This window comes from Lagenorhynchus albirostris, chromosome 1 (genome assembly GCF_949774975.1).
Source record: "Lagenorhynchus albirostris chromosome 1, mLagAlb1.1, whole genome shotgun sequence".
NCBI classification, from domain to species: Eukaryota; Metazoa; Chordata; class Mammalia; order Artiodactyla; family Delphinidae; genus Lagenorhynchus; species Lagenorhynchus albirostris.
This window is the reverse complement of record NC_083095.1, coordinates 129,711,270-129,739,170: the sequence shown is the minus strand read 5'-3', so window position 1 is coordinate 129,739,170 and position 27,901 is coordinate 129,711,270. Positions and strand designations below refer to the sequence as shown.

The window sequence follows — 27,901 nt, the reverse complement described above, 5'->3', positions numbered from 1 at the left end:
TTTTAAAAACATAAATCAGGTTGTATCATTCCCTGTATATAAAAACAAAACAAAACAATACAATACAATACCCTAGGCTTTCTATTACGTTTAGAATAAAATCCCAGACTGCAAGGTACTATACAATCCGGTCCCTTTCTACCTCTGACCTCATCTCTGATCATTTTCCTCTTTGAATACTTTGCTTCAGCCACACTAAGCTCTTTTCTGTTCCTCAACCATGCCAAGTTTGTTTCTGATTTTGCACTACCTATTCCTCTTAGCTTCGAGCATTTCTCCCATATGTTAGAATAGTTGGCTCCTTCATTGTCCTGTAGGCTTCTTACCACCTCCCAGAAGCTCCCTGAATGCTACTGATAACTAAAATAACACACTTAAGCCCTCTAGTATAATGATAGACAAACTACTGCCCACAGGCCAAATCCGGCAGGTGGCCTGTTTTTGTATTGTCTGAAAGCTAAAAATGGTTTTTACATTTTTGAACCTTTAAAAGAGCGAAAGAAAACCACAAAAAACCTGAGTATGTGACAAAGGCTATATGTGATCCACAAAGCATAAAATATTTACTATCTGGCCCTTCACAGGAAAAGAACTTCTAGCTATAAAAAATTACTTTGTTCATTTGTTTCCTTGGTAATTTTTTTTTTGTTCTCAGAGTGTTTAATTGTTGAAGAGTTTTGGCAAGTTGGCTAAGTTGTCTGGAATGAAGGAATCGAGCAACAATAGTTAATAAAAGGAACATTAGAATCATTGTTAAAAGGATAGAAAAGTAGGACAGATAAAAAATGTAGTAGGGACAAAGACTGAAGAGTCTGTGGACTTCTTTCAAAGTGGACAAGAAGAGATAGTCTGTTCAAAGGATCTACTGCTTCTGAAAGCCCCTCAAAATATGGAGGACTCAAATCTGAGTTTAAAGTATACCTGTGAAACTATTCAAGTGCTTGAGAGTATGCACATCTGAAAGGCCACTAAGTACCTGGAGGATATCATATTACAAAAGGATGTGTTCCATAGACAAAGTATAGTAGAGTTGAAAGATTCCAAGGCCAAAATAAGTGCTGAATTTTGGTTGCACAAACTTAAGCATGTGGAAAGTGATGCTGAGTCTCAGTATTTTGATGTGCATTTTGTAGTGATTGAGTATATCTTGTCAACAAGATCTCCAAAATATGCAGACATCTATGGAGCTCCTAAGTGGATCAACCTGTAGATGAACTTCCCTAGTATCTGATTATCGTTGAAAGTCAAAGGGAGAGGTGCTCAAATGAAGGATATCTTGAAAGAAATAAAAATTTGTAAATATGTAAATTAAGAAAAAGACAAAGTCTCTCTTTGTTTTGCTTATTCCCGTATTTACTGCTGGCTATAAGTAATATATGTTTCTACTCTTTATTACATTCTTTTCCTACTCTCCTGTCTACTTTAACAGCCGGATAGTGGTTTATCACAAATTATATAATTGCTTATGAACCTCTATTATATTATTGATTCTGTTGATGGGGGCATCATGAGGTACAGCCCTTTGTTTCACGTATTTATTCAACAGACATTTTTTGAGTTTCTACTAGGTACTAAACGTTGTGTAGCAGATATAAAGACAAAGAAATACTCTGCCCTTAACAAGCCTATAGACTAGTAGGGGAGACTACCAAATATGAACTGAGCAATTAGATATACCATTTGGAGTTCATTGGCAAGGCTAAGCTCAAACATTACTATTGCAAAGAAGCCTTCCTTAGGACCCTAGTCCCTATGTCAGAGAAAACCTAATGCTGAGACTTGATCTCTGTTCTCTAAAAGCTTATGATTTCATAGAGAAAATATGATATGTCCCTTATCAACTATAATGTAAGGCAGTTTATGACAGGCAAAGTAGCATAGTAGTTAAGAACCCAAATTCTATGGCTAGACCACTGAGGTCCAAATCTTGGCTCTGCCATTTACTAACCTATAACCTTAGACAAGTGGCAACCTCCATGTGCTTCAAATTCTTCATTTGTAAAACAGGGATAATAATAGTATACATTTAATTAGGATTGTTATGAGGATTAAGTGATTTAAGCACATAGTAAATGCTATATGAGTGTTTATTGCTATTATTATTAATTATTATCATATTTCTTATTTGTGCTAAGTTGCTAAGCAAATTGTTTGAGAAATTGGGGCCTGGCTTCTAACTCCAGATCATCCATGTACTGATTATATTATCTTGGGAACATCATATAACCTCTCTGGAATTGGTTTCTTCATCTGTAAATGAGGATAATAGTGTACATTTCTCATTAAATGAGGTAATACATATAAAACACACAGCACAGTGTCTAACTATATGTTCTCAATAAAGAGGAGATATTTTTCTTAAAGCTATGAATGAAATAAAGGAAATGTTATGGAATTTCACTTCGGAGAAGTGAAGTACTGTTGAGATGTAGAACACATTCCTGAGCTCATAGGAGTCACTAAATGCATGTTCACTTAATCGTTTATTTAGAGAATGGGAGCCTAGGGGGAAAGCTGTTTGAAATACAGGTTTCTGTCCATGAGGAGCATGGAAAGATGATTTGATAATCGTGTAGGCAAATATCATTGACCTAGTAAAAGGAAACTTCAACATAAATGACTAGAAAAAGTCACTTATAGTTTTCTTGTCTATATACAAATAGGATTTTTGTGTTTTCATTAAGAATTCTAAAAAATTGTAGGATTCTTAGTTTTTCTGTCAAACTATGCATTGTTTTGTAACTATGAGTAAATTTGAGGGAGTTTCTATAGAGTAGAAAATTTGCTGAGTAAAACAATATACATTTTTTATAGCCTTAAAAGATTTTTATTGGAATAAATAGACATTTAGAAGTTTCTGAAATTTTATTAATTAAATATATAAAGCACAGGCGCTTCATAAGTACTCCATTCATATTATGTTGGTATATTAAGAAAAAAATGTAATTTTACAAAGAATCGAAATTTATCTTGTAGAGGGAGAGATTTTAAGTTGTTTAAGATTCATGTTTTGGTTATAGTCTAGTCTTCACATGGTGTCCCTGTAGAATGGCAAAAGGTCCATTATTTTGAAACTCTTAAAATACAGTTGACCCTTGAATAACATGGGGCTTAGGGGTGCTGACCCTCTGTGCAGTTGAAAATTCGTGTCCTAGGGTATAGTTCATCCTCCATATCTGTGATTCCTCCATATCTGTGGTTCCATTTCTGTGGAGTCAACCAACTTTGGGTCATATAGTACTGTAGTATTTACTGTTGAAAAAAAGTCTGCACATCAGTGGATCTGCACAGTTCAAACCTGTGTTTTTCAACATCAAGTGTAACATTAAAAAAAATAAATCTTTGGGAACCACAAGAGATGCCCAATTGCTGAAACAATCTTGAAAAAAAAGAATAAATCTGGAGTTATCACGTGCCCAGACTTCAGACTATATTACAAAGCTACAGTAATCAAAACAACATGGTACTGGCACAGAAACAGACTCATAGATCAGTGGAACAGAATAGAGAGCCCAGAAATAAACCCACACACTATGGTCAATTAATCTACGACAGAGGAGCCAAGAATATACAATGGAGAAAAGACAGACTCTTCAATAAGTGGTGCTGGGAAGGCAGGGCAGCTACATGTAAAAGAATGAAATTAGAACATTCCCTTACACCATATACAAAAATGAACTCAAAATGGGTTGAAGACCTGAATGTAAGACCTGAAACCATAAAACTCCTAAAAAAGAACATAAGCAGAACACTCTTTGTCATGAATCATAGCAATATTGTTTTGGATTTGTCACCTAAGGCAAAAGAAACCAAAGCAAAAACAAACAAATGGGACCTAATTAAACTTAAAAGCTTTTGCATAGCAAAGGAAATCATTGATAAAATGAAAAGACAACCTACTGAATGGGACAAAATGTTTGCAGATGATATGACTGATAAGGGGTTAATAACCAAAATATATAAACAGCTCATATAACTCAATATCAAAAAAATACAACTCGATTAAAAAATGGGCAGAAGACCTGAATAGACATTTTCCCAAAGAAGATGTACAGATGTCCAAGAGGCAAATGAAAAAATGCTCAACATTGCTAATCATTAGAGAAATGCAAATCAAAACCACAATGAGGTATGTGTAACTGATTCACTTTACTGTACAGCAGAAACTAACAACATTGTAAAGCAACTATAGTCCAAAAAAAATTAATTTAAAAATTAAAGAAAAGACAATGAAGTGCCACCTCCTACCTGTGAAAATAACTATCATCAAAAAGTCTATAGGACTTCCCTGGTGGCGCAGTGGTTATGAATCCACCTGCCAATGCAGGGGCACAGGTTCGAGCCCTGGTCTGGGAAGATCCCACATGCCGTGGCGCAACTAAGCCCGTGCACCACAACTACTGAGCCTGTGTGCCACAACTACTGAAGCCTGCATGCTTAGAGCCTGTGCTCCACAACAAGAGAAGCCACTGCGATGAGAAGCCCGCACACCACAAGGAAGAGTAGTCCCCACTCACCGCAACTAGAGAAAGCCTGCACACAGCAATGAAGACCCAACGCAGCCAAAAAAATAATAAAGTCTGTAAATGTTAGCAAGGATGTGGAGTAAAGGGAACCCTAGTGCACTGTGGTGGGATTGTAAATTGGTGCAGCCACTATGGAAAACAGTATGGAGGATTCTCAAAAAACTAAAAAAATAACTGCCTTATGATCTAGCAGTTTCACCCCTGGGTATATATACAAAGAAAATGAAAACACTAATTTGAAAAGGTACATACATCCCAATGTTCATAGCAGTATTATTTACAATAGCCAAGTTGTGGAAGCAACCTAAGTGTCTATCAACAGATGAATGGCTAAAGAAGATGTGGTTTATATATATGATGGAATGTTACTCAGTCATGAAAGAGAATGAAATACTGGCATTAGCAACAATGTGAATGGACCTAGAGGGTATTATGCTTAGTGAAATAAGTCAGACAGAGAAAGACAGTACTTTATATTATCACTTATATGTGGGATCTAAAAAATAAAACAAACCGATGTATATAACAGAAACAGACTCACAGATATAGAGAACTACTAGCGGTTACCATGGTGGATGGGAGGAAGATAGAGGTATGGGATTAAGAGATACAAACCACTGTGTATAAAATAAATAAACAATGGGACTTCCCTGGTGGTCCAGTGGTTAAGAATCTGCACTTCCAATGCAGGGGCACGGGTTCGATCCCTGGCCAGGGGGAGCTAAGATCCCGCATGCTGTGTGGTATGGCAAAATAAATAAATAAAATAAACAAGCGACAAGGATATATTGTATAGCACAGGGACATATAGCTCTTATTATATAATTTAACTATAAAAATGTTGAATCACTATGTGATTATATGCCTGAAACTCATATAATATTTTAAATCAACTATACTTCAATAAAAAAATAAATCTTCAGAATAATATTTAGATGCTAATTTTCCACTTCCTCAAGGTATTTAGAGATTATGGTAAGTGTAATTTTGAGACATTATTAACTTAGCAGTAGTAACTGCAATATCAGACTGATATTTATTACATGGAATACCATTTTAACTTCAAATAACCAATCTCATTATTTATGCTAAAGTTTTTCCTCTTTTTTTAAAAAAATTTTATTTATTTTTGGCTGTGTTGGGTCTTCATTGCTGCGCGTGGGCTTTCTCTAGTTGCAGCGAGTGGGGTCTACTCTTCATTGCGGTGCGTGGGCTTCTCATTGTGGTGGCTTCTCTTGTTGTGGAGCATGGGCTCTAGGCACATAGGCTTCGGTAGTTGTGGCACGTGGGCTTAGTAGTTGTGGCTTGCCAGCTCTAGAGCGCAGGCTCAGTAGTTGTGGCGCATGGGCTCAGTTGTTCCGCGGTATCTGGGATCTTCACGGACCAGGGCTCGAACCCATGTCCCCTGCGTTGGCAGGCGGATTCTTAACCACTGTGCCACCAGGGAAGTCCCTTTCCTCTTTTTTTATTGAGATGTAGCATATAGCAAGTGCACAAGTATTCAGTGATCACAGTTTAAAAATTCTAGGTATATACCTGCTTATGTACCATCTAAATCAAGATACAGAATGTTTATAAAACTCCATAAGGCTTCCTTTCATGCCCTGCCTCCAAAACTCCTTCTCCCCTAAAGAGAATCATGCTTCTGAAGTTTATAACCATAGATTTATTTTGTCTGTTTGTGAACTTCATATAAATTGGATAATTTAGTATGTATCTTTTTGTATCTGTTTTTTTTTCACTCAGCAAAAAAGTATTTGGGGACCTTTGCAAGAAAAAATCATTACAAAACACATAGTTTGCGTAGTTTACAAATATTTGCATATCTAAATAAGTTACATGTATGTTTATATACATAAGTACCTAATTTTTTTTTTTTTTTTTTTTTGCGGTACGTGGGCCTCTCACTGCTGTGGCCTCTCCTGTTGTGGAGCACAGGCTCCAGACGCTCAGGCTCAGCGGCCATGGCTCACGGGCCCAGCTGCTCCGCGGCATGTGGGATCTTCCCGGACCGGGGCAAGAATCCGTGTCCCCTGCATCAGCAGGCGGACTCTCAACCACTGTGCCACCAGGGAAAACCCATACGTACCTAATTTCATGGCACTTTGCTTTATTGTGCTTCACAGATACTGAATTTTTTACAAATTGAAGTGGCCACTGCATTAAAGCAAGTTTATTGGTACCATTTTTCCAACAGCATGTGCTCACTTTGTTTCTGAGTCACATTTTGGTAATTCTCTCAATATTTCAAACTTTCATTATTACTGTATTTGTTATGGTGCTCTGTGATCAGTGACCTTTGATGTCACTATTGTAATTGTTTTGGGGCGCCACAACCACGCCCACACAAGACAATGAACTAATCGGCATATGTTGTATGTGTTCTGGCTGCTTCACCGATTGGACGTTCCCCCCGTCTCTTTTCCTCTCCTCAGGCCTTCCGATTCCCTGAGATATAAAAATATTGAAATTACGCCAATTAATAACCCTACAGTAGCTTCTAAGTGTTCAAGTGAAAGGCAGGGTCGCACGTCTCTCACTTTAAATCAAGAGCTAGAAATGACTAAGCTAAGCGAGGAAGGCATGTCGAAAAGCTGAGATAGGCTGAAAGCTAAGCCTCTTGTGCCAGTTAGCCAAGTTGCGATTGCAAAAGAAAAGTTCTTGAAGGAAATTAAAAGTGCTACTCCAGTAAACATCACAAATAAGAAAGCAAAATAGCATTATTGCTGATATGGAGAAAGTTTTAGGGGTATGGATAGAAGATCAAACCAGTTACAATTCCTTTAAAACAAAGGCCAATCCAGAGCATGGCCCTAACTCTCTTCAATTCTGTGATGGCTAAGAGAGGTGAGGAAGCAGCAGAAGAAAAGTTTGAAGCTAGCAGAGGTTGGTTCATGAGGTTTAAGAAAAGAAGCTGTCTCCATAACATAAAAGTGCAAAGCAAAGCAGCAAGTGCTCATGTAGAATTTGCACCAAGTTATCCAGAAAATCTAGCTAAGGTAATTAATGAAGGTCGCTATGCTAAACAACAGATTTTCAATGTAGGTGAAATAGCCTTCTATTGGAGGAAGATGCCATCTAGAACTTTCATAGCTAGAGAGGAGAAGTCAATGCCTGTTTTCAAAGGACAGGCTGACTCTTGTTAAGGGTTAATGCAGCTGGTGACTTGAAGTTGAAGCCCAGTGCTTATTTACCATTCCAGAAATTCTGGGGCCTTTGAGAATTATGGTAAATCTACTCTGCCTGTTCTCTAAAATGGAACAACAAAGGCTGGATGCTGTCACATCTGTTTATAACATGGGTTACTGAATATTTTAAGTCCACTGTTGAGACCTGCTCAGAAAAAAAGATTCTTTTCAAAATATTACTGCTCACTGACAGTGCACCTGGTCATCTAAGGGCTCTGATAGGGATGTATGAGATTAATGTTGTTTTCATGCCCCCTACACAACGTCCATTCTGCAGATCAAGGTGTAATTGTGACTTTCAAGTCTTATTATTTAAGAAAAACATTTCATAAGGCTCTAGCTGTCATAGTGATTTCCTCTGATGGTTCTGGGAAAAGTCATTTGAAAACCTTCTGGAAATGATTCAGCATTGTAGATGCTATTGAGACCATTTGTGATTCATGAGAAGATGTCAACACAGAAGTTTGGAAGAATCAGATTCCAACCCTCATGGATGACTTTGAGAGGTTCAGCACTTCAACAGAGGAAGTAATTGCAGATGTGGTAGAAATAGCAAGAGAATTAGAATTAGAAGTGGAATCTGAGGATGTGACTGAATTGCTGCAATTTCATGGTGAAGCTTGATTGGCTGAGGAGTTGTTTCTTATGGATGAACAAAAAGTGGTTTCTTGAGGTGGAATCTACTCCTGGTGAAGATACTGTGAAGATTATTGAAATGATAACAGAGGATTCAGAACATTACATAAACTTAGTTGATAGAGCAGTGGCAGGATTTGAGAGGATTGACTCCAATTTTGAAAGAAGTTCTGTGGGTAAAATGCTGTCAAACAGCATTGCATGCTACAGAGAAATCGTTCATGAAAGGAAGTCAATCGATGCAGCAGACCTCATTGTTGTCTTATTTTAAGAAGTTGCCATAGTCACCCCAACCTTCAGAAACTACCACTGTGATCGATCAGCAGCCATCAGCATTGAGGGAAGACCCTCCACCAGCAAAAAGATTACAACTTGCTGAAAGCTTCAGTGATGGTTAGCACTTTTTTTTAGCAATAAAGTAGTTTTTAATTGAGGTCTGTACATTTTTTAGACATAATGCTGTTGCACACTTAATAGACTATAGTATAGAGTAAACATAACTTTTATAGCAACGGGAAACCAAAAAAATCTTTGTGACTTGCTTTATTGTGATATTCACTTTATTGTGGTGGTCTGGAACCGAAAACTGCAATATCTCCAAGGTGTGTCCGTATGTGATTATACATTAGTATGGTAATAAATATATTTATTTGTAGAACATTTCAGTTGTAAGTACTAAAAAATGAAGAAACATGAATATTAGCTCTTGAGTACCACTTTCCCGGAGTCATTTTTCTAAAATAAGTTCAAAATGTTTAATAGCTCTCTCACCATGAAATTTATAGCAGTGCACAAATCAATAATGTTTTCTCAAATGGACCCTACCTTGATAGTAGAATGTTCTTCTTTCAAAATGTACTGGTGAGGCTCTTGCTTTGAGTGAAGCTGTAACAAAGCTGGATTTTTATTTTTCAGATATACGTTTGCCTGATTCTGTCCTTCCAGTCCTCTTGTCACTGAGTGATAATATATGATCCTGCTTGCTAACGTTCATAAATAGATCCCTATGATAAAGCAAGTATAAAGAGAAAGGACACTTCTTTTTTATTCTTGAAAAATAACTTTGATAAAAAAGTAAAAGCAACAATGCATATTTTTTGAAAATTAAGTTTTATTAGCACAAAGACAGAACACTGCATTAAAAATCTTTAGTTATTTCTTTTTATCTTTTTTTTTGCTGAACTTCTGATTTAAAGGAAACTGTATTCCGAACTCTGTTTCCTTCACCATAGTTTTCCTCTATAATTAGTCTCTTCTAACTCAGTCCAGTGGATGTCATAAGCTAGCCTATTCTGAACCACACCCTACTGACCACAGCAACTGTCTCACCACATTGTTTTTCTCTGTTAGCATGTACTTTTGAAATAACTACTTTGGGATAGGGCATAAAAAGAATATTAAATAATTTTCTTTATGAAAAATATAGCAATATCTGACGCTATATAAGTGCCAGTAATTCCTAATATGCATAGTTTTATTTTATTTTTAAAATTAGTCATTTATCCCCATATCATTATTGAGTAATCCATTTTTCTCTGCTGATTTGAAATATTTATCATCAATTTTATAGATTTTTTTTTTTGCTCTTTAAGCCTTAATTTTCTATTTTGAAAGGTAATAGTTTGTTTCCTGTCTCAGAGAATTGCTGTTCAACTCAAATGAAGTAATGCATGTCAGACTTAATTTTGGTGAACATTATAAAAGGAAAATTTGACGATTTCCCCAAAGCCTAATATTGTGGTTCATTTTATATATATGTATACTTTTATATACAATTTTGTAGTTTATGTTTTTTTCATTTGACGTTATATTGTACATCCCTTGCCATATTTCTGCATGGTTGGCATTGCAAGTATCCTTCACTATCTAAATCTGTTTAATTCTTCAGTTTTGATAGTGGATTTGGATGTCCAGGGGGGTACTGCCTTATTTGAATTTATTTGGTTATGCAAGTGGATAGCAAATAGCATGATAGTGAAGGAAGTATCCAGAAGTGTATTCAAATATATTTGGTTCCTGAGTTTAGATTGTGAGATTTTGGATATGAGGAATTTGTATAACAAGGGATGCCTATATTATCAAAGGATATTATACTAAACCTGTTGTAGTGGGTTCTTTTGTTGACAGAGAACAGAAAAACCCAACTCAGAGTGGCTCAGGGAATAAAAAGGAATTGATTGGCACACTTAACAAGAGGTTCAGTGGTTGAGTTTATCTGAGGCACAGCTGGATTCAGTGGCTCAGTGTTGATAAGGTTTTGCTGTGTGTTGAGTTAGTTCATTTCTTTTACTGCAGAGAGGCTTCTTCTATGCATTCAGAGAAGACGACTGCCAATAGCTCTAGATTTACATTCTTCTAGATTAGCAGCCCTAGTAGCGGAAAAAAAATGCTTCTTTCCTAATAGTTACAGCATATTTCCAATAGGGAATCTCAGTAAGCAGCCACTGTCACTAGGGGGAATGGAATAAACTGATTGGCTGGGCCTGGGTCACAACTAAGTGGGGGGTGAGGGTCACAACTAAGTGGGGGGTGAGGTCAGTCCATTCAAACTGTGTCATATGACAAGGGAGGAGGAGTAGTTCTTCAAAGGAAAACACATTACTTTCACCAGAAGAAGGTATAGATTACTTACGGGACAGACTAAACCAATAGATGTCCGTATACCTATGCTATAGTGTGTCATACGATGACTCATTTTTTCCATCACCCTTTCTTTAGTTGAAATACTACAAGATGTTTTTTCTTTCAGCACCAAATTTGGCTTTTAGTTGGTACTGATATACTATAGGTTAAAATTGGGCTGGGACTTCTCTGGTGGCGCAGTGGTTAAGACTCCACGCTCCCAATGCAGGGAGCCTGGGTTCGATCCCTGGTCGGGGAACTAGATCCCACATGCATGCCGCAACTAAGGAGCCTGCAAGCTGCAACTAAGGAGCACGCCTGCTGCAACCAAGACCCAGCACAACCAAATAAATAAAATTAAAAAATAAATATTAAACAAAATTGGGCTCCTATAGCCTATCTAGTGATAAATATCAGCTAACATGTACTTTTTTTTTTTAAGTCTTTATATTGAATTTGTTACAATATTGCTTCTGTTTTACGTTTTGGTATTTTGGCCGCGAGGCATGTGGGATCTTAGTTCCCCAACCAGGGATCAAACCCCCACCCCCTGCTTTGGAAGGTGAAGTCTTAACCACTGGAGCGCCAGGGAAGTCCCTAACATGCACTCTTGTCACATCTTACCTGAAAAGCTGTTCCTCAACCCATCCTTTTTTTTTTGTTTTTTTAATTCTTTCAGAAAAAGTGTTTTTTCTTTCTGTGAGAGTTACCTGTCTGCCTTTGACCTAAATCTTATTTTGTCTTGCTTACCAAAGAACCTTGGCTCATCAGACCTTCATTTTTTTAAGTTCTCAGTTCCTTTTTCTCTGCTTGATTCTATTTATAACCATAAAGGTGTGCTGCCGAACCCCCTAGTAAACATTTCACTCATACTTCTTCTCCTTTGATATGAGCAACACCTGCTAGTCTACTTGCCAATCTGTCACTTCCTGTTTAACTTCTTACAGTCCTTTTCTATTTTCTACTTTTCAGGGTCACCAGTGATATCCTGAGACCTTTGTCTCAGGTGTAAACCTAGTCTTACAGTATGTAAGGGCTATAAAGGGCCTTAGAGATATTTAACTCAACTTTCTTTTTCCGTTTTGCTTGAAGTTATTTTGATTATACCAACTTTCTTTTGGCTAGAATTTACATGGTATATCTTCTTTTTTATTTTTTTTAACTTTCAGGTTCTGTATCCTCATATTATACATGTGTGTCTATTGAAAACAGCACAGAGGTGGATTTTAAAAATCTGCTCTGGCAATCTTTGTCTTTTAACTGGAGCATTCACACTTAATACAGGTACTTATATATTTAGTACGCTTTCCATTTGCTCCATCTGTTCTAAATGCCCCCCTTGCCCTCCTTTATATTGATTATTTTTTATCATGCCGTATTTTCATTCTACTAGTTGTGAAGTTATACTTTTTCCCTATTTTTTTTAGTGGTTATCCTAGAATAGGGGTTGGCAAATGTTTTCTTTTAAGGGCCTCATAATAGACATTTTTGGCTTTGTGGACTATATGGTCTCTGTCATAACTGCTCAGTTCTGCCACTGTAGTGCAAAAGCATCCATAGGTAATAGGAAACAGTATAAATTATAGAGGACTAGATGTTATCATCCAGATAGATGAGCACTGGGTTGAGACCAGAAACTGGGAGAATATTTTTATCTTTAAAGTGAGGTAGTGGAAGAGGAACTGTAAGATTGATTCAGAAAAAGAATCAACCTATCAGGAAGATTACAAGAAAAAGAATTGTCATGTGAGGGCAGTTTTAAGAATGAGAAGATGGCCACATTAGTCAAACGCTACAGTGTGGTGTGTTAAGATGAGGCTTGAGAAAAGACCTTTGGATTTGGCAACGTTATGGTAATTGGTGACGTTTTTAAAGAACATTGGCAGTAGCTTGCTATGTGGAAAGAGTGGTAAGGGAGTGGAAAGTGGATATATAGACCACTGATTCCCAAATGCTGTTCTCTGGACCAGCAACAAAACAATTGCCTAGTTGTCCCAACCTCAGAACCATTATTGGGCCTAGAAATGTATATTTTTAAAATTTCCCTAGATGATTCTGATAAACACTCACGGATTGCTGTCAAGATGTATTTAAGAGTGATTTTTTTTTTAATTAAAAAAATATTTTTTGGCCATGCTGCGCAGCTTGCGGGATCTTAGTTCCCCAATCAGGGATCGAACTGGGGCCCCCTGCAGTGGGAACTCAGAGTCCTAACCACTGGACTGCCAGGGAATTCCCTGCGAGTGATATTTTGAGGCAACCCCTTCTTTCTAAACACAAAGCAAAGACTGATAAAGTAACAAAAAGAGAAAACTGAATTGACATAAATGGGGCTCAAAAAGGTAAGCATTTCTATTTTGGAAAGAGAATAGAACACAAAGCAGTGACTGGGGCTTATGTCTGGGAGCTTGCAGGGAAAGCATCTGAGGTTTTGGCCTCTGAGATAATGTGGAAGTGTCATTGGAATTGGGCTCACTGTTGGTAACCATGGGCCAGGGTAGGTAGGGCTCCTCTATTGAAAAAGGTATTTCTGAGTTTAGCTCTGGGGCTGCCTTTTTTTTTTTTTTTTTGGCCATGCCGTGCAGCATGCAAGATCTTAATTCCCCGACCAGGTATCGAACCTGTGTCTCCTGCATTGAGAGCACGGATTCTTAACCACTGGACTGCCAGAGAAATCCCCTGGGGCTGCCATATTATTCACCTTTATAGATCAGACTACAGTTATGCAGTGCATCTCCTGAAATAGTACACAGCACAGCCTGCATGACTGTAAGGAATAGCTTTGCTGCTTTCTATTGCCAGAAGCCACAGTTTATACGAGGCTTTATCCCTACGGATTCAGGGGAACACAAACATAGCTTTACAGCTAGAAACCTCCTAGCTTAGAGCATATTCTTACTGTTACTGCAGGACAGATCTCCTGATTTGAATAGGCCAACTGTAAGAAAAATATTTATGAGATAACTGGGGAAATCACACACTGACCAGTCGTATTAAAAAATATTAATTTTTAAAGGTGTGATTAATGGTATTGTGGCTTTGTTTAAAAAAAGTAGTAAATAGTGGGTTCTTAGTAAATGCTGGTATGAAAAACAAAAGTCTTCCATCAAAAAGTTCACCTCTAAAGCTAAGTTCTCAAACAAATTAAGTCATCTAATGCTGAGAAACATAAGAAATAAAATCAACAATCAGAAGAGCAGTTCACGCTGATGACATTAAAATATGAGTCTGAAAAGTATCAGATTATATATTATTTAGGATTTTCAAGGAGGTAAGTAAGTGAGTAGTATCTCTAAAAACTATATGACATACAGAGTGGAGTAAGTCAGAAAGAGAAAAACAAATACTGTATGCTAACACATATATATATGGAATCTAAGGGAAAAAAAAAGTCATGAAGAACCTAGGGGTAAGACAGGAATAAGGACATAGACCTGCTAGAGAATGGACTTGAGGATATGGGGAGGGGGAAGGGTAAGCTGTGACAAAGTGAGAGAGAGGCATGGACATATATACACTACCAAACGTAAAATAGGTAGCGAGTGGGAAGCAGCTGCATAGCACAGGGAGATCGGCTCAGTGGTTTGTCACCACCTAGAGGGGTGCGATGGGGAGGGTGGGAGGGAGATGCAAGAGGGAAGAGATATGGGAACATATGTATATGTATAACTGATTCACTTTGTTGTAAAGCAGAAACTAACACACCATTGTAAAGCAATTATACGCCAATAAAGATGTTAAGAAAAACCCAACATTGTATGAAAATGACAGAAACCTTAGAAGTGAAAACAGTGTGATTAAAGATAACACATGGTGTTCATGAATGGGAAGTCAGTAGGATGTCAGTCTTTTCCAGTATTAATCTGTAAAATCATTGCAATGTCCATCAAAACGCCAAAAGGTTTTTTATTGTAGTTGATATGCTGATCTTAAAATTTTTATAGAACATAACCAAAGTAACATTAAAGAGGAACAAATTGAGGTGGTATGCCCTCCAGATATCAAAACTTATAATAGAGCAGTAATAGGTAAGACAGGCTTATTGATGGATAAATAGACTAGTGGAAAACAATACAGAGCCCAGAACAGATTGATACTTATCTGGAATTTGCCACATGACAGAGGTGGCATTATAAGTCAGTGGGGAAAGATTAGACTCTTCATTGTGATGCTGGTTCATTTGCTAATCTGAATTGACTTGAAAATAATTACAAGCCCTATCTCACAGCATACATGAAAATAAGTTCTGTATGTGTTAAAAGACCTACGTAAGAAAAGCAAAACTTAGGCCTTTTAGAAGAAAAGATAATAACTTTATATCCTTAGGATAAAGGAGGATTTTAAAAAACGATACCGGGAGATAATAGTATGTAGGTTTTAGAGCCAGACTGCCTGCTTCAAATCTCAACTTTATTACATTTGGTCAAGTTCTATAAAATTTCTGTGTTTTCTCATTTGTAAAATGAGGATGATGATGATAAAAACAACCCTGAGGGAGGAATTGTGAGGATTAAATAATCCATGTGCAATGCTTAGAAAAATGACTAGTACAGATAAGCACATAAGAGTTAACTGCAATTGTTGTTAATGTTGCTTCTTAAAAAAGAAATAACCTGTAAAATATTGATAAATTTATTAAAAATAAAACTTCTCTACAACAAAAGGCAACATGAACAAAATAGAAAGATAAGCTACAGAATGGTAGGAGATATTTGTCACTCATTCAGCTGAAATTGATTAATATCCAGGATATATGAAAAATCATTCAAATTAATAAAGAAAAGACAAGTCAAAAGGGGAAAATGAATAAACAATCATAGCCCCAATGGCAAATGATAGGATAAGTGTTGCCCCTCCTTACTAGTCACGAAGGAAATACAAATTGAAGTAATGAAATACCTTTTTATATTTCTTATATTGGCACAAACTCAAGTCTGACAATACTGACTTTTGGTAAGGAGTCAGAGAAACATGAGCTCTTCCTACACCGGCTGTGAAATAGTCAGTTGGTACAACTGCTTTGGAGAGCATTTTGTTAATATCTAGTAAAGTTGAAGGTTTTGCTTAAAACCCAGCAATTTCACTCTTAGGTCTACAGTCCAGAGAAATTCTAGCAAAGGTACATGAAGAGACATGTATGAGAATTGCAGCATTGCTTTAATAGTGTAATACTGGAAACATTTTAAGCGTTCAATGGAAGGATTTAGTGTAGTAGATTGATAAATTGTGGTTTAATTAATAGTAGATAGATAAATTGTAGTATAAGCATACAATGGGAGTTTTTGAAAAATAGACTTTATTTTTTAGGACAGTGTTAGGTTTACAGCAAAATTGAGTGGAAAGTAGAGAGATTTCCCGTACATCCCCTGCCTGCCCCCACATATGCATAGCCTCACCCATTATCAGCATCTCCCACTAGAGTGGTACATTTGTTCCAATTAATGAGCCAACATACCATGTCATATTGCTTGGCAATTAATGAACGTTACATGTATCAGCATTTATAAATAGGAAAGACAATGTTAAGTTACAGTGAGATGCAGACTATTTGGTATAGCAATTTTTTTAAAGCTTAAAAATTGGAAACAATACTATCTATAATTTATGGGGACCCACATATGTAGTAAAAATATAAAAGCATGTATGGGAATAATACCAACCTCAGGATAATGGTTACCTCTGCAGAGCAAAGGAAGGAGCGTTAATTATCTCTCTAATATTTTGTTTGTTTATAAAATAATCTGGAGTGATTACATCAGTTTTCAAACGGTGAATTTGGGTAGTAGATTTATGACTGGTTTTTATATGTTCTATAGTATTCTCTGCTTTTGAAAGATCATCTAGGAAAAAGGTAAACAGAGTATTTTCATTAGAGAGGACTTTGACAAAAGTAGTGTAGTAGTCTGAGAGAAGCAACTGAAGGTATTTTTCTTTTTTAAAAAAATAACAGCATCTATATGTTAAAGGATGCAATAAGTGAAAAAGGAAAGATGGATAGCATATGGGAGCTGTTTTTTTTTTTTTCGGTACGCAGGCCTCTCACTGTTGGGGCCCCTCCCGCTGTGGAGCACAGGCTCCGGACGCGCAGGCTCAGCGACCATGGCTCACGGGCTCAGCCGCTCCGCGGAATGTGGGATCATCCCAGACCGGGGCACGAACCCGTGTCCCCTGCATCGGCAGGCGGACTCTCAACCACTGTGCCACCAGGGAAGCCCTGGGAGCTGTTTTTTGATGGGGCAAGATACTGATGGAGATGCTAAGAAACGGGAAGGATCTGGAACATTTTCTCTGTAGACAGAAATGGAAGAACAGAGATGAGATAAAAATAGGAATACATTTTGAGTTGGGGAAGTCATTTAAAAGAAATCACTGTTTTCTCAGTTAGGTATAAAAGTTGAAATCATTCTTTCAGAGGTGTGATATATGTGGGGTTTGAGAAAATTGGAGGGTATGCAGAATACTTGTAAGAAATGAAATAAAGTTAGATAAAAAGGCAGCATTGAAGGAAAAGGGAAGGTTGAATAAAATTTGTAATGGTGCCTAGTTGTATAATTTTGTCAGCTTTGTTCAGCAAGCCAGGGGCAGGATCAATTTTGTTGCTCCCTTTACATCTTCACCTTAAGGGAGGCAGAGTCCAGAAGTCCTTGAAAATATGTCTGTTCTATAGCAGGTTTCTCTCATTGTTTTCTTGGTTATAACTTCATCTAGTTTAATTTCTGTTTATCTGATCTCATCTTCTTACTGTTTTTAATTTCACAAATTTTTGCTCTATTGATGCACTCTTTCTCGGTTTTGCTTTAACCTTAAGAGCTTTTGGGTGTGGGGTGATAAAATTTGTGTGACTGTTCTGTCCATCTTAAGCCAGTCTTCAGTGAGGCTCTTTTCATATATAAGGAAAGAACTTGATTCTATTCCCAGGTACCTTAGAAACATTCAAGATAGTAGAGGACAAATTAATTTTTATTTTTACTCTTTGGGTTTGGAATTATTAATATAACAAAAGACTGAAAAAATTTTGGCTGTTTTGGGAAGTGTACAGATTTGGACAATAGTATGAAATATTATGTGATCTCAACGAGACTGTCTTCAAGAACGGTTCTTATACTAAGAGAAGAGTTAGGATTTTTTGTCCTAAAAGGTGTAATCAACTTGATTGTTAAGCCTCCTTTTTTTGAGCTTCAGAAAGCAGTGACTGTGTAATGTGACTCCTTAATGTTTCACATCTTTTATGTTGCAGCAGTTCTTTTGCCACGAAAATGATTTGTGCAGTCTTGAACACATACTATCCATGCTGATGGGACAGGATCCAATATGAATATAAATGATGGAGGAAGACGACGCTTTGAGGATAATGAACATACATTACGTATATATCCTGGGACAATTTCAGAAGGGACAATCTACTGTCCAATTCCTGCCAGAAAAAACTCCACAGCTGCTGAGGTGATTGACTCTCTTATAAACAGACTTCATCTTGACAAAACAAAATGTTACGTTCTAGCAGAGGTAAAAGAATTTGGTGGAGAAGAATGGATACTCAATCCAACAGACTGTCCAGTTCAGCGAATGATGTTGTGGCCCCGAATGGCTCTGGAAAATCGCCTGAGTGGAGAGGACTACCGTTTTCTTCTGAGAGAAAAAAACCTTGATGGATCAATCCATTATGGTAGTCTTCAGTCATGGCTACGGGTAACAGAAGAACGTCGCAGGATGATGGAACGGGGTTTTCTTCCACAGCCTCAACAAAAAGATTTTGATGATTTATGTAGCTTACCTGATTTGAATGAGAAAACTCTCTTAGAAAACCTACGAAATCGCTTTAAGCATGAAAAAATTTACACCTATGTTGGCAGTATTCTAATAGCTATTAACCCATTCAAGTTTCTTCCTATTTATAACCCCAAATATGTCAAAATGTATGATAACCACCAGTTGGGAAAACTTGAGCCTCACATTTATGCTGTGGCTGATGTAGCTTATCATGCCATGCTTCAGCGCAAAAGGAATCAGTGCATCGTGATTTCAGGAGAGAGTGGTTCTGGGAAGACTCAAAGCACAAACTTTCTTATTCATCACCTTACTGCCCTCAGTCAGAAAGGATTTGCCAGTGGAGTGGAACAAATTATTCTTGGAGCTGGACCAGTACTTGAGGTAAGTGTGTAGAAATACTTTTCTTACTCTTAAATATATCTTCAAAAAAATTAAAATTTGTTAGATGTGAGAAAATGAAATCAAACTAAATAGAAGTATAGACATCATTTTTAGTTATCAAGGAAAACTGGAAGATAGGAAACCAAAAAAAGGCAGTGTGGAAGATTGAAAGGTGTGACAGTGGCAATATTTTTTTCAAAGGATGTCTTTGGGCCATTTCAAAGGATGCAAAGGAAAGTTGATTGGAGTCAGATATATCCCCCTGTAAAGGGAGATAGCAGGGGCAGGACTCCTGTCTGTATTGGATTGTGGAAATAGGTAGTTGGGGAATATAGTCTTGTCAATATATTTTTATCTTTGCAGCCTTAAAATCTGTGCCTAAGATTGAAATTCTAAGGGTTCATTTTTGAAAATGCAGAGAATATGGGAAAAATTTTTTAGTTCTGTGTTTTAGAAGTAATACCATCAAGGGTAGAAAGGAAAGAGAATACACTATTTTTGTTTTAGAGCTGAAAGGAAAGGTAATATTACTTGTTTTTTGAAAGAGATTTTTGTGAGGTATAATTGCACATATTTAAAGTGTACAATTGGATAAATTTGACATATGTATTGATATATACCCATGAAACCACCACCACAGTCAAGATACTGAACATATCCATTATCCCTAAAGTGTTCTCATATACCTTTGTAATGCCTCTTTCTCACCTTTTCTAGCCCACTCATCTATAAGAAACCACTTACGTGCTTTCTGTCACTGTAGGTTAGTCTGTACATTCTATAATTTTATATAAATGGAATCATGTAGTATGTACTGTTTTATGTTTGACTTCTCTTACTTGGTTTAATTATTTTGTGTGTGTGTCAATAATTGATTCCTTTTGCTAAGACAGTATTCCATTGTATGGATATACCACACTTTGTTTATTCATTCATCTTTTGATGGACATATACGTTGTTTCCAGTTTTTGGCTATAACACAGAAAGTATTCAAGTTTTTGTGTGGACATATGCTGTCTTTTCTTTTGGGTAGATAGCTAGGAGTGGAATGACTGGGTCATATGATAGGTATCTGTTTAACTTTTTAAGAAACTGCCAAACTTATGTATAAATTTTACATACTATTTTATATTCCCACCAAACAGTATATACAGTTTCAGTTATTCCATATCTCTGCTAACCCTTGATATAGTCATTCTTTCTAATTTTAGCCATTCAAATAGGTATACAATGGTATCTCATGATTTTAATTTGCATTCTATAATAACTAATGATGTGAGCACCTTTTCATGTGTTTACTTGCGACCTATATATGTTCCTTGGTGAAGTGTCTGTCAAAATCTATTGCCCAACTTGTTATTGTTGTGTTTTGAGAGTTCTTTGTGTATGCTGGGTGCAGATCCTTTATCAGACATGTTTTGAAAATATATATACATTTTTCCCAGGTTTAACCCTCTCCTTTTTAAAATTTAAATTTTTTTACTGAAGTATAGTTGATTTACAATGTTGTGTTAGTTTCGGATGTACAGCAAAGTGATTCAGTTATACATATACATACATATTCTTTTTCACATTCTTTTCCATGTGGTTTATTACAGGATATTAAATATAGTTTCCTGTACTATACAGTAGGACCTTGTTGTTTATCTATTTTATATATAGTATATAGTTTATATCTGCTAATCCCAAAGTCCTAATTTATCCCTCTTCCACTCCCTTTCCCCTTTGGTAACCATAAATTTGTTTTCTATGTCTATGAGTCTGTTTCTTAGCAGTCAGAAACTTCCAAAAAAAAAAAAAAATTGCCCAGGACCAGATGACTTCACTGATGAATTCTACTAAACATTTAAAGAAGAATTAACACAAATCCTTCAAAAATTCTTCCAAGAAATAGAACAGGAGGGAGGAACACTTTCTAATTTTATAAGGCCCAAAATATTTCACTGATACCAAAATTAAACAAAGACACCACAACAAAAGAAAATTACAGACTGATATACCTTGAAACACAAACATTCTTAAAGAAATACTGGCAAACTTAATTCAGCAAAATATAAAAAGAAGTATACACCATGGTAAAGTAGGATTTATATTAAGGAATGAAAGTTTGGTTAAACAATACAAAAATAAATGTATTATACAATATTAATAGACTAAAGGACAAAAGCCACACCATCATCAGAATAGATACAGAAAAAGCATTTGACAAAAACAACACCCTTTCATGATTAAAAAAACAAAACAAATAAACAAAACTACACTCTCAACAAACTAGGAATAGGAAGGAACTTTCTCAATCTGATTAAAAACACCTATTAAAAATTATAAGTTAACAACATACTTAATGGTGAAAGACTGAAAGCTTTCTCCCTTTGATCAGAAAGAAGACACAGATGTCTGCTCTCACCATTTCTTTTTTTTTTTAAATATTTATTTTATTTGGGTGCACTGGGTCTTAGTTGCCGCTTGCAGGCTCCTTAGTTGTGGCTCGCCGACTCCTTAGTTGTAGCTCTCTGACTCTTTGGTTGTGGCATGTGGGCTACTTAGTTGTGGCATGTGGACTTCTTAGTTGTGGCACGTGGACTCCTTAGTTGCGGCAGGAGGGCTCCTTAATACTCCTTAGTTGCAGCTCGCCAGGTCCTTAGTTGTGGCATGTGAACTCTTAGTTGCGACATGCATGTGGGATCTAGTTCCCTGACCAGGGATCGAACCTGGGCACCCTTAGTTGGTAGCATGGAGTCTTAACCACTGCATCACCATTTTTTTTTTCCTTTTTTTCTCTTTCTCGCTCTCTTTTTTGGTACTGAAATATAGTTGATTTCTAAATGTTGTGTTAGTTTCTCGTGTACAACAGAGTGATTCACTTATATGTATATATACATATTCTTTTTCATATTCTTTTCCATCATAAGTTATTACAAGATATGTATATGGTTAGTTCCCTGTGCTATACAATAGGTCCTTGTTGTTTATTTATTTTATATGTAGTAGTGTGTATCTGCTAATCTCAAATTCCAAATTTATCCCTCTCCCACCCCCTTTCCTCTTTGGTAACCACAAATTTGTTCTCCGTGCCTGTGAGTCTGTTTCTGTTTTGTAAGTAAGTTTATTTGTGTCATATTTTAGATTCTACATATAAGTGGTATCACATGATATTGCTATCTTTCTCTTTCTGACTTCACTTAGTATGATAATCTCTAGGTCCATCCATGTTGTTGCAGATGGCATTATTTCATTCTTTTTTATGGCCGAGTAGTATTCCATTGTGTATATATACCACATCTTTATCCATTCTTCTGTCCATGGACATTTAGGTTGTTTCCATGTCTTGGCTATTTTAAGTGGTGCCACTATGAATATAAGGGTGCATGTATCTTTTCGAATTATTTTCTCCAGACATATGCCCAGGAGTGGGATCGGTGGATCACGTGGCAACTCTGTTTTTTAGGTTTTTTTTTAACAAACACACCTGTGGGAAAAGGTTGTTCTCAGTGAGTGATCTTCAAGTCAGGTCACAGAAAGATAGCCCTTTGAATGAGGTTTTCTAGGAAAATGCCAAATAGGTCAAATTGTGAGTTATCTGTGGGAGAAGGCTTTAACTCTAACCCTAGTCTGATCTTTCCAGTGGCTTCTAGGCTAGACTGCTTTTTCTAAAAAAACCCTGTAATCGTAGGGTGTCAGTTTTCTCTTCAGTGTGGAGCTAGGGAGAGGGAATTGGTAATCAGGTAAGTTAAAATGACACCAATACCTGCTTTTCTTACCGAGATCCAGCTGTTTTTCTTGATTAAATGTTCTTCTACAAAGGATTATTCCAAGCCCTTGTTAATTTCTAGAATAATCAAAAAGTTGATGTTACTTTTGACAAATAACAATTTTTGTTAGTCTTATTTGTTTTATGAAGGGGAGAGGAATTTCAGAGATCTTTACCATTTTCTCTGATCTCATTCTCAGTAATCTTTTCAAGAGGTCTAAGTAATAAAATGTATTTTATATAGTTACTCATGTGGTTACTATTTCTACTGTTCTCTATTCCTTACGTTGATCCATATTTGAACATGATAGCATTTTCCTTCTGCATGAAGGACTTCCTTAGTTCTTTTAGTGTGGGTTCACTTAATGATGAATATTTTCAGATTTGTATATCTGAAATTGTGTTTTATTTGCCTTTATTTTTTAATGATTTACTTTAAAAAGTAGATATTAAACTTAAAAGAAATAACTTTACAGTAAAATTCTATGAATTGTAAACATATTAATTTGTGTAACCATTTATGGGTGTAGGTACAGAGTGGTTCCACTACCCCATGAAACTCCCTCATGCTATTCCTTATCTTCATACCCTCTGCCCTCCCATACTCCCATAACTTGTGGGAACTACTTGTTTATTCTTCATTGCTGGTTGTTGTTTTTTTATTTTCAAAGTGTCATATAAATGGAATCATACAGTATGTAGTGTTTGGAGACTGGCTTCTTTTATTCAGCATTATGTCTTGAAGATTTCATTTAAGTTGTTGAATATGTGAGTTCAACAGTGGGTTCTTTTAAATTTAAATTTTATTGAGATATAACATGAAATAAAATATAGCCATTTAAAATGTATGGTTTAGTGAATTTTGATAAATGCATATACCCTGTAACCACCATCATACAATCAAGCATAGAATATTTTCATTACCCCTTGTGTCCCTTTGTAGACATTTCCCACCCCCATCCCCATTCCCAGACAGCTTCTAATCTGCTTCTTGTTACTCTTGTTTTGACTTTTCTAGAATTTCATATTACAATATGTACTCTTGTGTATGGTTTCTTCCACTTAGCATAATGTTTAATATTTGTCAGTGTTGATGTCTGTACCAGTAGTTCCTTCTTTATTGCTAGGTAATATTTCATTGCATGGTGTATACTTTTGGTTATAACTTAGGAAACATATATTTTTCATTCTTTCTAAAATAGTACTGTCATTTTGTTTTAAGTAGATATAATAAAGCGTAGTACATTATGTAATGAAACTTTATTTCCTTTATACTGTTCTAGAATTTTAATTCTTTTGATGTAATTATTCTTTTCCTAGCCCATTGCTATTTCAGTTAAGCAAGTTTTAAAAAATACATATGTATAAATATATCAAGAATATTTGCTGGCTCTGGAATGTGAAAATGAAATCTGATTTGTAATGAGCAATACATTTTTTTTTTTTTTTTTTTTTTTTTGCGGGGCCTCTCACTGCTGTGGCCTCTCCCGTTGCGGAGCACAGGCTCCAGACGCGCGGGCTCAGCAGCCATGGCTCACGGGCCCAGCCGCTCCGCGGCATGTGGGATCCTCCCAGACCGGGGCACAAACCCGCATCCCCTGCATTGACAGGTGGACTCTCAACCACTGCGCCACCAGGGAAGCCCAGCAATAAATTTTTAAAATTAAGATTTATTTTACTGAATAGCGTAAAATGCTGTCTACTTGGTTTCATTTCAAATGTTAGTTGCTTTCTTTTACTTTACCTGAACTATGAAAGTGAATTGCTTTTCTCCTATCTCTTTAACATTATTTTATCTTTGAGCTGATTTAAGCAGGATTTTCCATTTTTAAAAAATAAAATTAATGAGAACTCTTTATTTTGACAGGCCTTTGGAAATGCAAAGACAGCTCATAATAACAATTCAAGTCGTTTTGGCAAGTTTATTCAAGTAAATTACCAAGAAACAGGCACTGTACTTGGGTAAGTAGCAGTAGCAGACTTTGGAGCGTGTTTATATTTTTGCCATTGCCCCTTCATAAACCATAGGTTGTTCATTTGCTTTTTAATGAGAATAGTGACATTAGTGTTTATATTAAATTTTTTTCTTCTCAATTATTTCTTTCTTTTGGAAAAGTTCAAACCTGAGAAAAGTTCTAAGAATAGTGTAACCCCCATATACCCTTAACTTAGATTTATAAATTTTTAACAATTATATGCATTTGCTTTATTTTTCTATATTATTTCTACATTCATTTTTAAAATATTGTTTTTGAGTAAGTTGGGCAGGTAACTTGACCCCCTAATTACTGTATTTCCTAAAGCAACCACAATGACATTTTCCTACTTAATACTATTTTTTTAAAAATATCTTTATTGGAGTATAATTGCTTTACAATGTTGTGTTAGTTTCTGCTGTACAACAAACTGAATCAGCTATATGTATACATATATCCCCATATCCCCTCCCTCTTGAGCCCTAATACTATTTTATACTTAAGATATTTAATTTTGTCATAATAATAATTCTTATTATACAGTCTGTGATCAGAGTCCTCTGGTTGTGCCAGCAATATTCTTTATAACTTTTAAAAAATTAATAGACTATTTTTAGAACAGTTTTAGGTTTATGACAAAAATGAATAGAAAGTACAGAGAGTTCCCATATACCTCTTCACCCTGTCCCCCAGTTTCCCCTCTTAATAATATCTTGCATTAGTGTGTTCCATTTGTGTTGTACCTTGAATGGGCTTTGACAGATGTATAAAGGTATGTATTCACCCTGACAGTATTATATGGAATAGTTTCACTGCCCTAAAAATCCCTGTGCTCCACCTGTTCATCCCTTCCCACCCACTAACCTTTGGCAACCACTGACCTTTTCACTCTTAATAGGTTTGCATTTTCCAGAATGTCACATGGTTGGAATTATATAGTATATAGCCTTTACAGATTGGATTCTTTGCTCCTTAGCAATAGGTATTGAAGGATCTTTCATGTCTTTCATGGCTTGGTTTTATTGGACTAATAAATTTTTGGGTAATTGACATCTTTATGCTTTTTAGAAGTGTTTTTAGTTTCTTTATGTTTCTTGTTGAGTTTATTCCTAAGTATCTTATTTTATTTTTAATGTTGTTATTAAAGTGTGATTTTTCTCTTGCATTATATCTTCTAAAATTGCATATTATTTGTATATGTGAAGGCTACTGATTTTTATATCTTGTTATCTTACTGAATTATTTTATTGTTTATATTAGTTTTACTGTTGTTTCTCTTAACATTTCTAGGTGTATTATCATATCTGCATAAATAAATACTTTAAATTTTTTTCCTGTTCCTTATATCTCTGATTATTTTCTATCTTGTCTGATTACATACTCCTATACTGTGATAATATTGTTTTAGACCTTTGTGTGAATGCCTTTAATTTTCTTCACTAAGTAAAATACTGGCTTTAGGACATTTTATTGTGTTAATGAATTAAACATTGATTTTAATTTTCTTTGAGTGTTTTTGTCAGTAACGGCTATTGTATTTTATCAAAGGCCTTTTTGGCATCTATGGAAATTAGCTTGATCTTCATTTTGGGATCTATTAATTTTATTGTTATTTTGCATTCCTGGGGAAAAGATATCTGACTTGGTCAATACAAAGACACAAACACCCACAGACGTACACACACAGACATGTTTATACACATACATATGTAAACTGGTTGTTGTGTTCTGCTTGCTAGTTTTTATTTATGATTTTTGTATCCATATTAATAAGTGCTATGTACTCACCCTCTATGTGAGTTCTTCCTTACGTCCTTTTTCCTTCTTGGATTGAATCTTATGTGTCTCTCTTGGTACATCCATAATATTCTGGTCATTGCTGTAAAATAAACCCTATCAACTCAGCATGATAGCTGCTAGTTTACCTGTTTTCTCCACTAGTTTGTAAGCCCCTTGAGGACAGGTAGTATATCACTTATTTCTGTATTTGAACAGTGCTTAGCACAGTGCCCAGTTAATTAATACTTACTGAGTAAATTGGTAAATAATAAACTTACTTACCAGAATTTATTCCAGAATGTGGCAACAGCATGGATATATAAAAAAAGTATATCTTTGAGCCTTATTTAGTAGTCTGGTCAAACTATAATATCTGAAAGGATGTCCAGTGGTATTGAGCCTAGAAAGAATGTAAGGTCTTTGTCACGGGAGGGTCTTATGTGCCATGTTTTGAACTTCTGACTTTATTTTGCTTTATTGAAAGAAAAAAAAAGACTTAGGAGTTTATGAACTTAATGTGGATGACACTAACAGTGTCCATAACACAATTATAGTGGTAAATGTACTCTGGAAGGCAGCTGTGCTCACCACTACACCACCAACACCAGTGCTACATGTACTCTGGATAGTATTCTTTATACTTTTGCATCTTCTCTGATAAAATATTTGTCTACTTTATATTAAGCTTTATTATTTATATCAATCAATTTTATTTTTCTTCTAGTGCCTATGTTGAAAAGTATCTACTGGAGAAGTCCAGACTCGTTTATCAAGAGCATAATGAACGGTACATATTTTAATTTGTGTAATTAGATCGAATTAACATTTGTATCATGTAGATTGACTTTTCAGATCTTTGTATATTATGACCTTTAACTCAGTTTATACCATGTATAACTTTATATATAATTGCTATTTCTCTCATGGGCAGAATACTGTACTTTTTAAGAAGCTGCTAGGAGGTCTTTTTTTTAATGGGTATATAGAAATGTTGTCCTTTCTAAATTCTAGGCAAACTATCAGAACAGGAAAATAGTGGTATCTCAGGTGGTATCGTTTTGTGAGCGTTTTGCCTTTGGACCTTTTGTCATGTCTTGATGTTCTTTCTCTAATTTGAGAAAAGTTTTTAATAAAGCTCTTAATTTCATTGTAATCTTTGAGGTATATGGAATTTCAGAGGTGACATATATGTAACTTTCTTTAGATGAGGAAGCCAAATACCAGAGAGGTAAATGATTTGCTTCATGTTATAATGAGACAAAATGAAGAGCC

The 27,901-nt window shown here is 35.8% G+C and overlaps 1 protein-coding gene across 1 annotated transcript in view; it reads left to right on the top strand.

Annotated features, from left to right (window-relative positions):
* MYO9A (myosin IXA) overlaps window positions 1-27,901 on the top strand; it is a 266,091-nt gene that overhangs the window by 28,458 nt on the left and 209,732 nt on the right. The window contains exons 2-4 of the mRNA XM_060153325.1: window positions 18,210-19,123; window positions 24,742-24,836; window positions 27,354-27,416. Of these exons, the coding sequence (XP_060009308.1) occupies window positions 18,284-19,123; window positions 24,742-24,836; window positions 27,354-27,416 (998 nt within the window). The 5' untranslated portion in view covers window positions 18,210-18,283. The remainder of the gene's footprint in view (window positions 1-18,209; window positions 19,124-24,741; window positions 24,837-27,353; window positions 27,417-27,901) is intronic.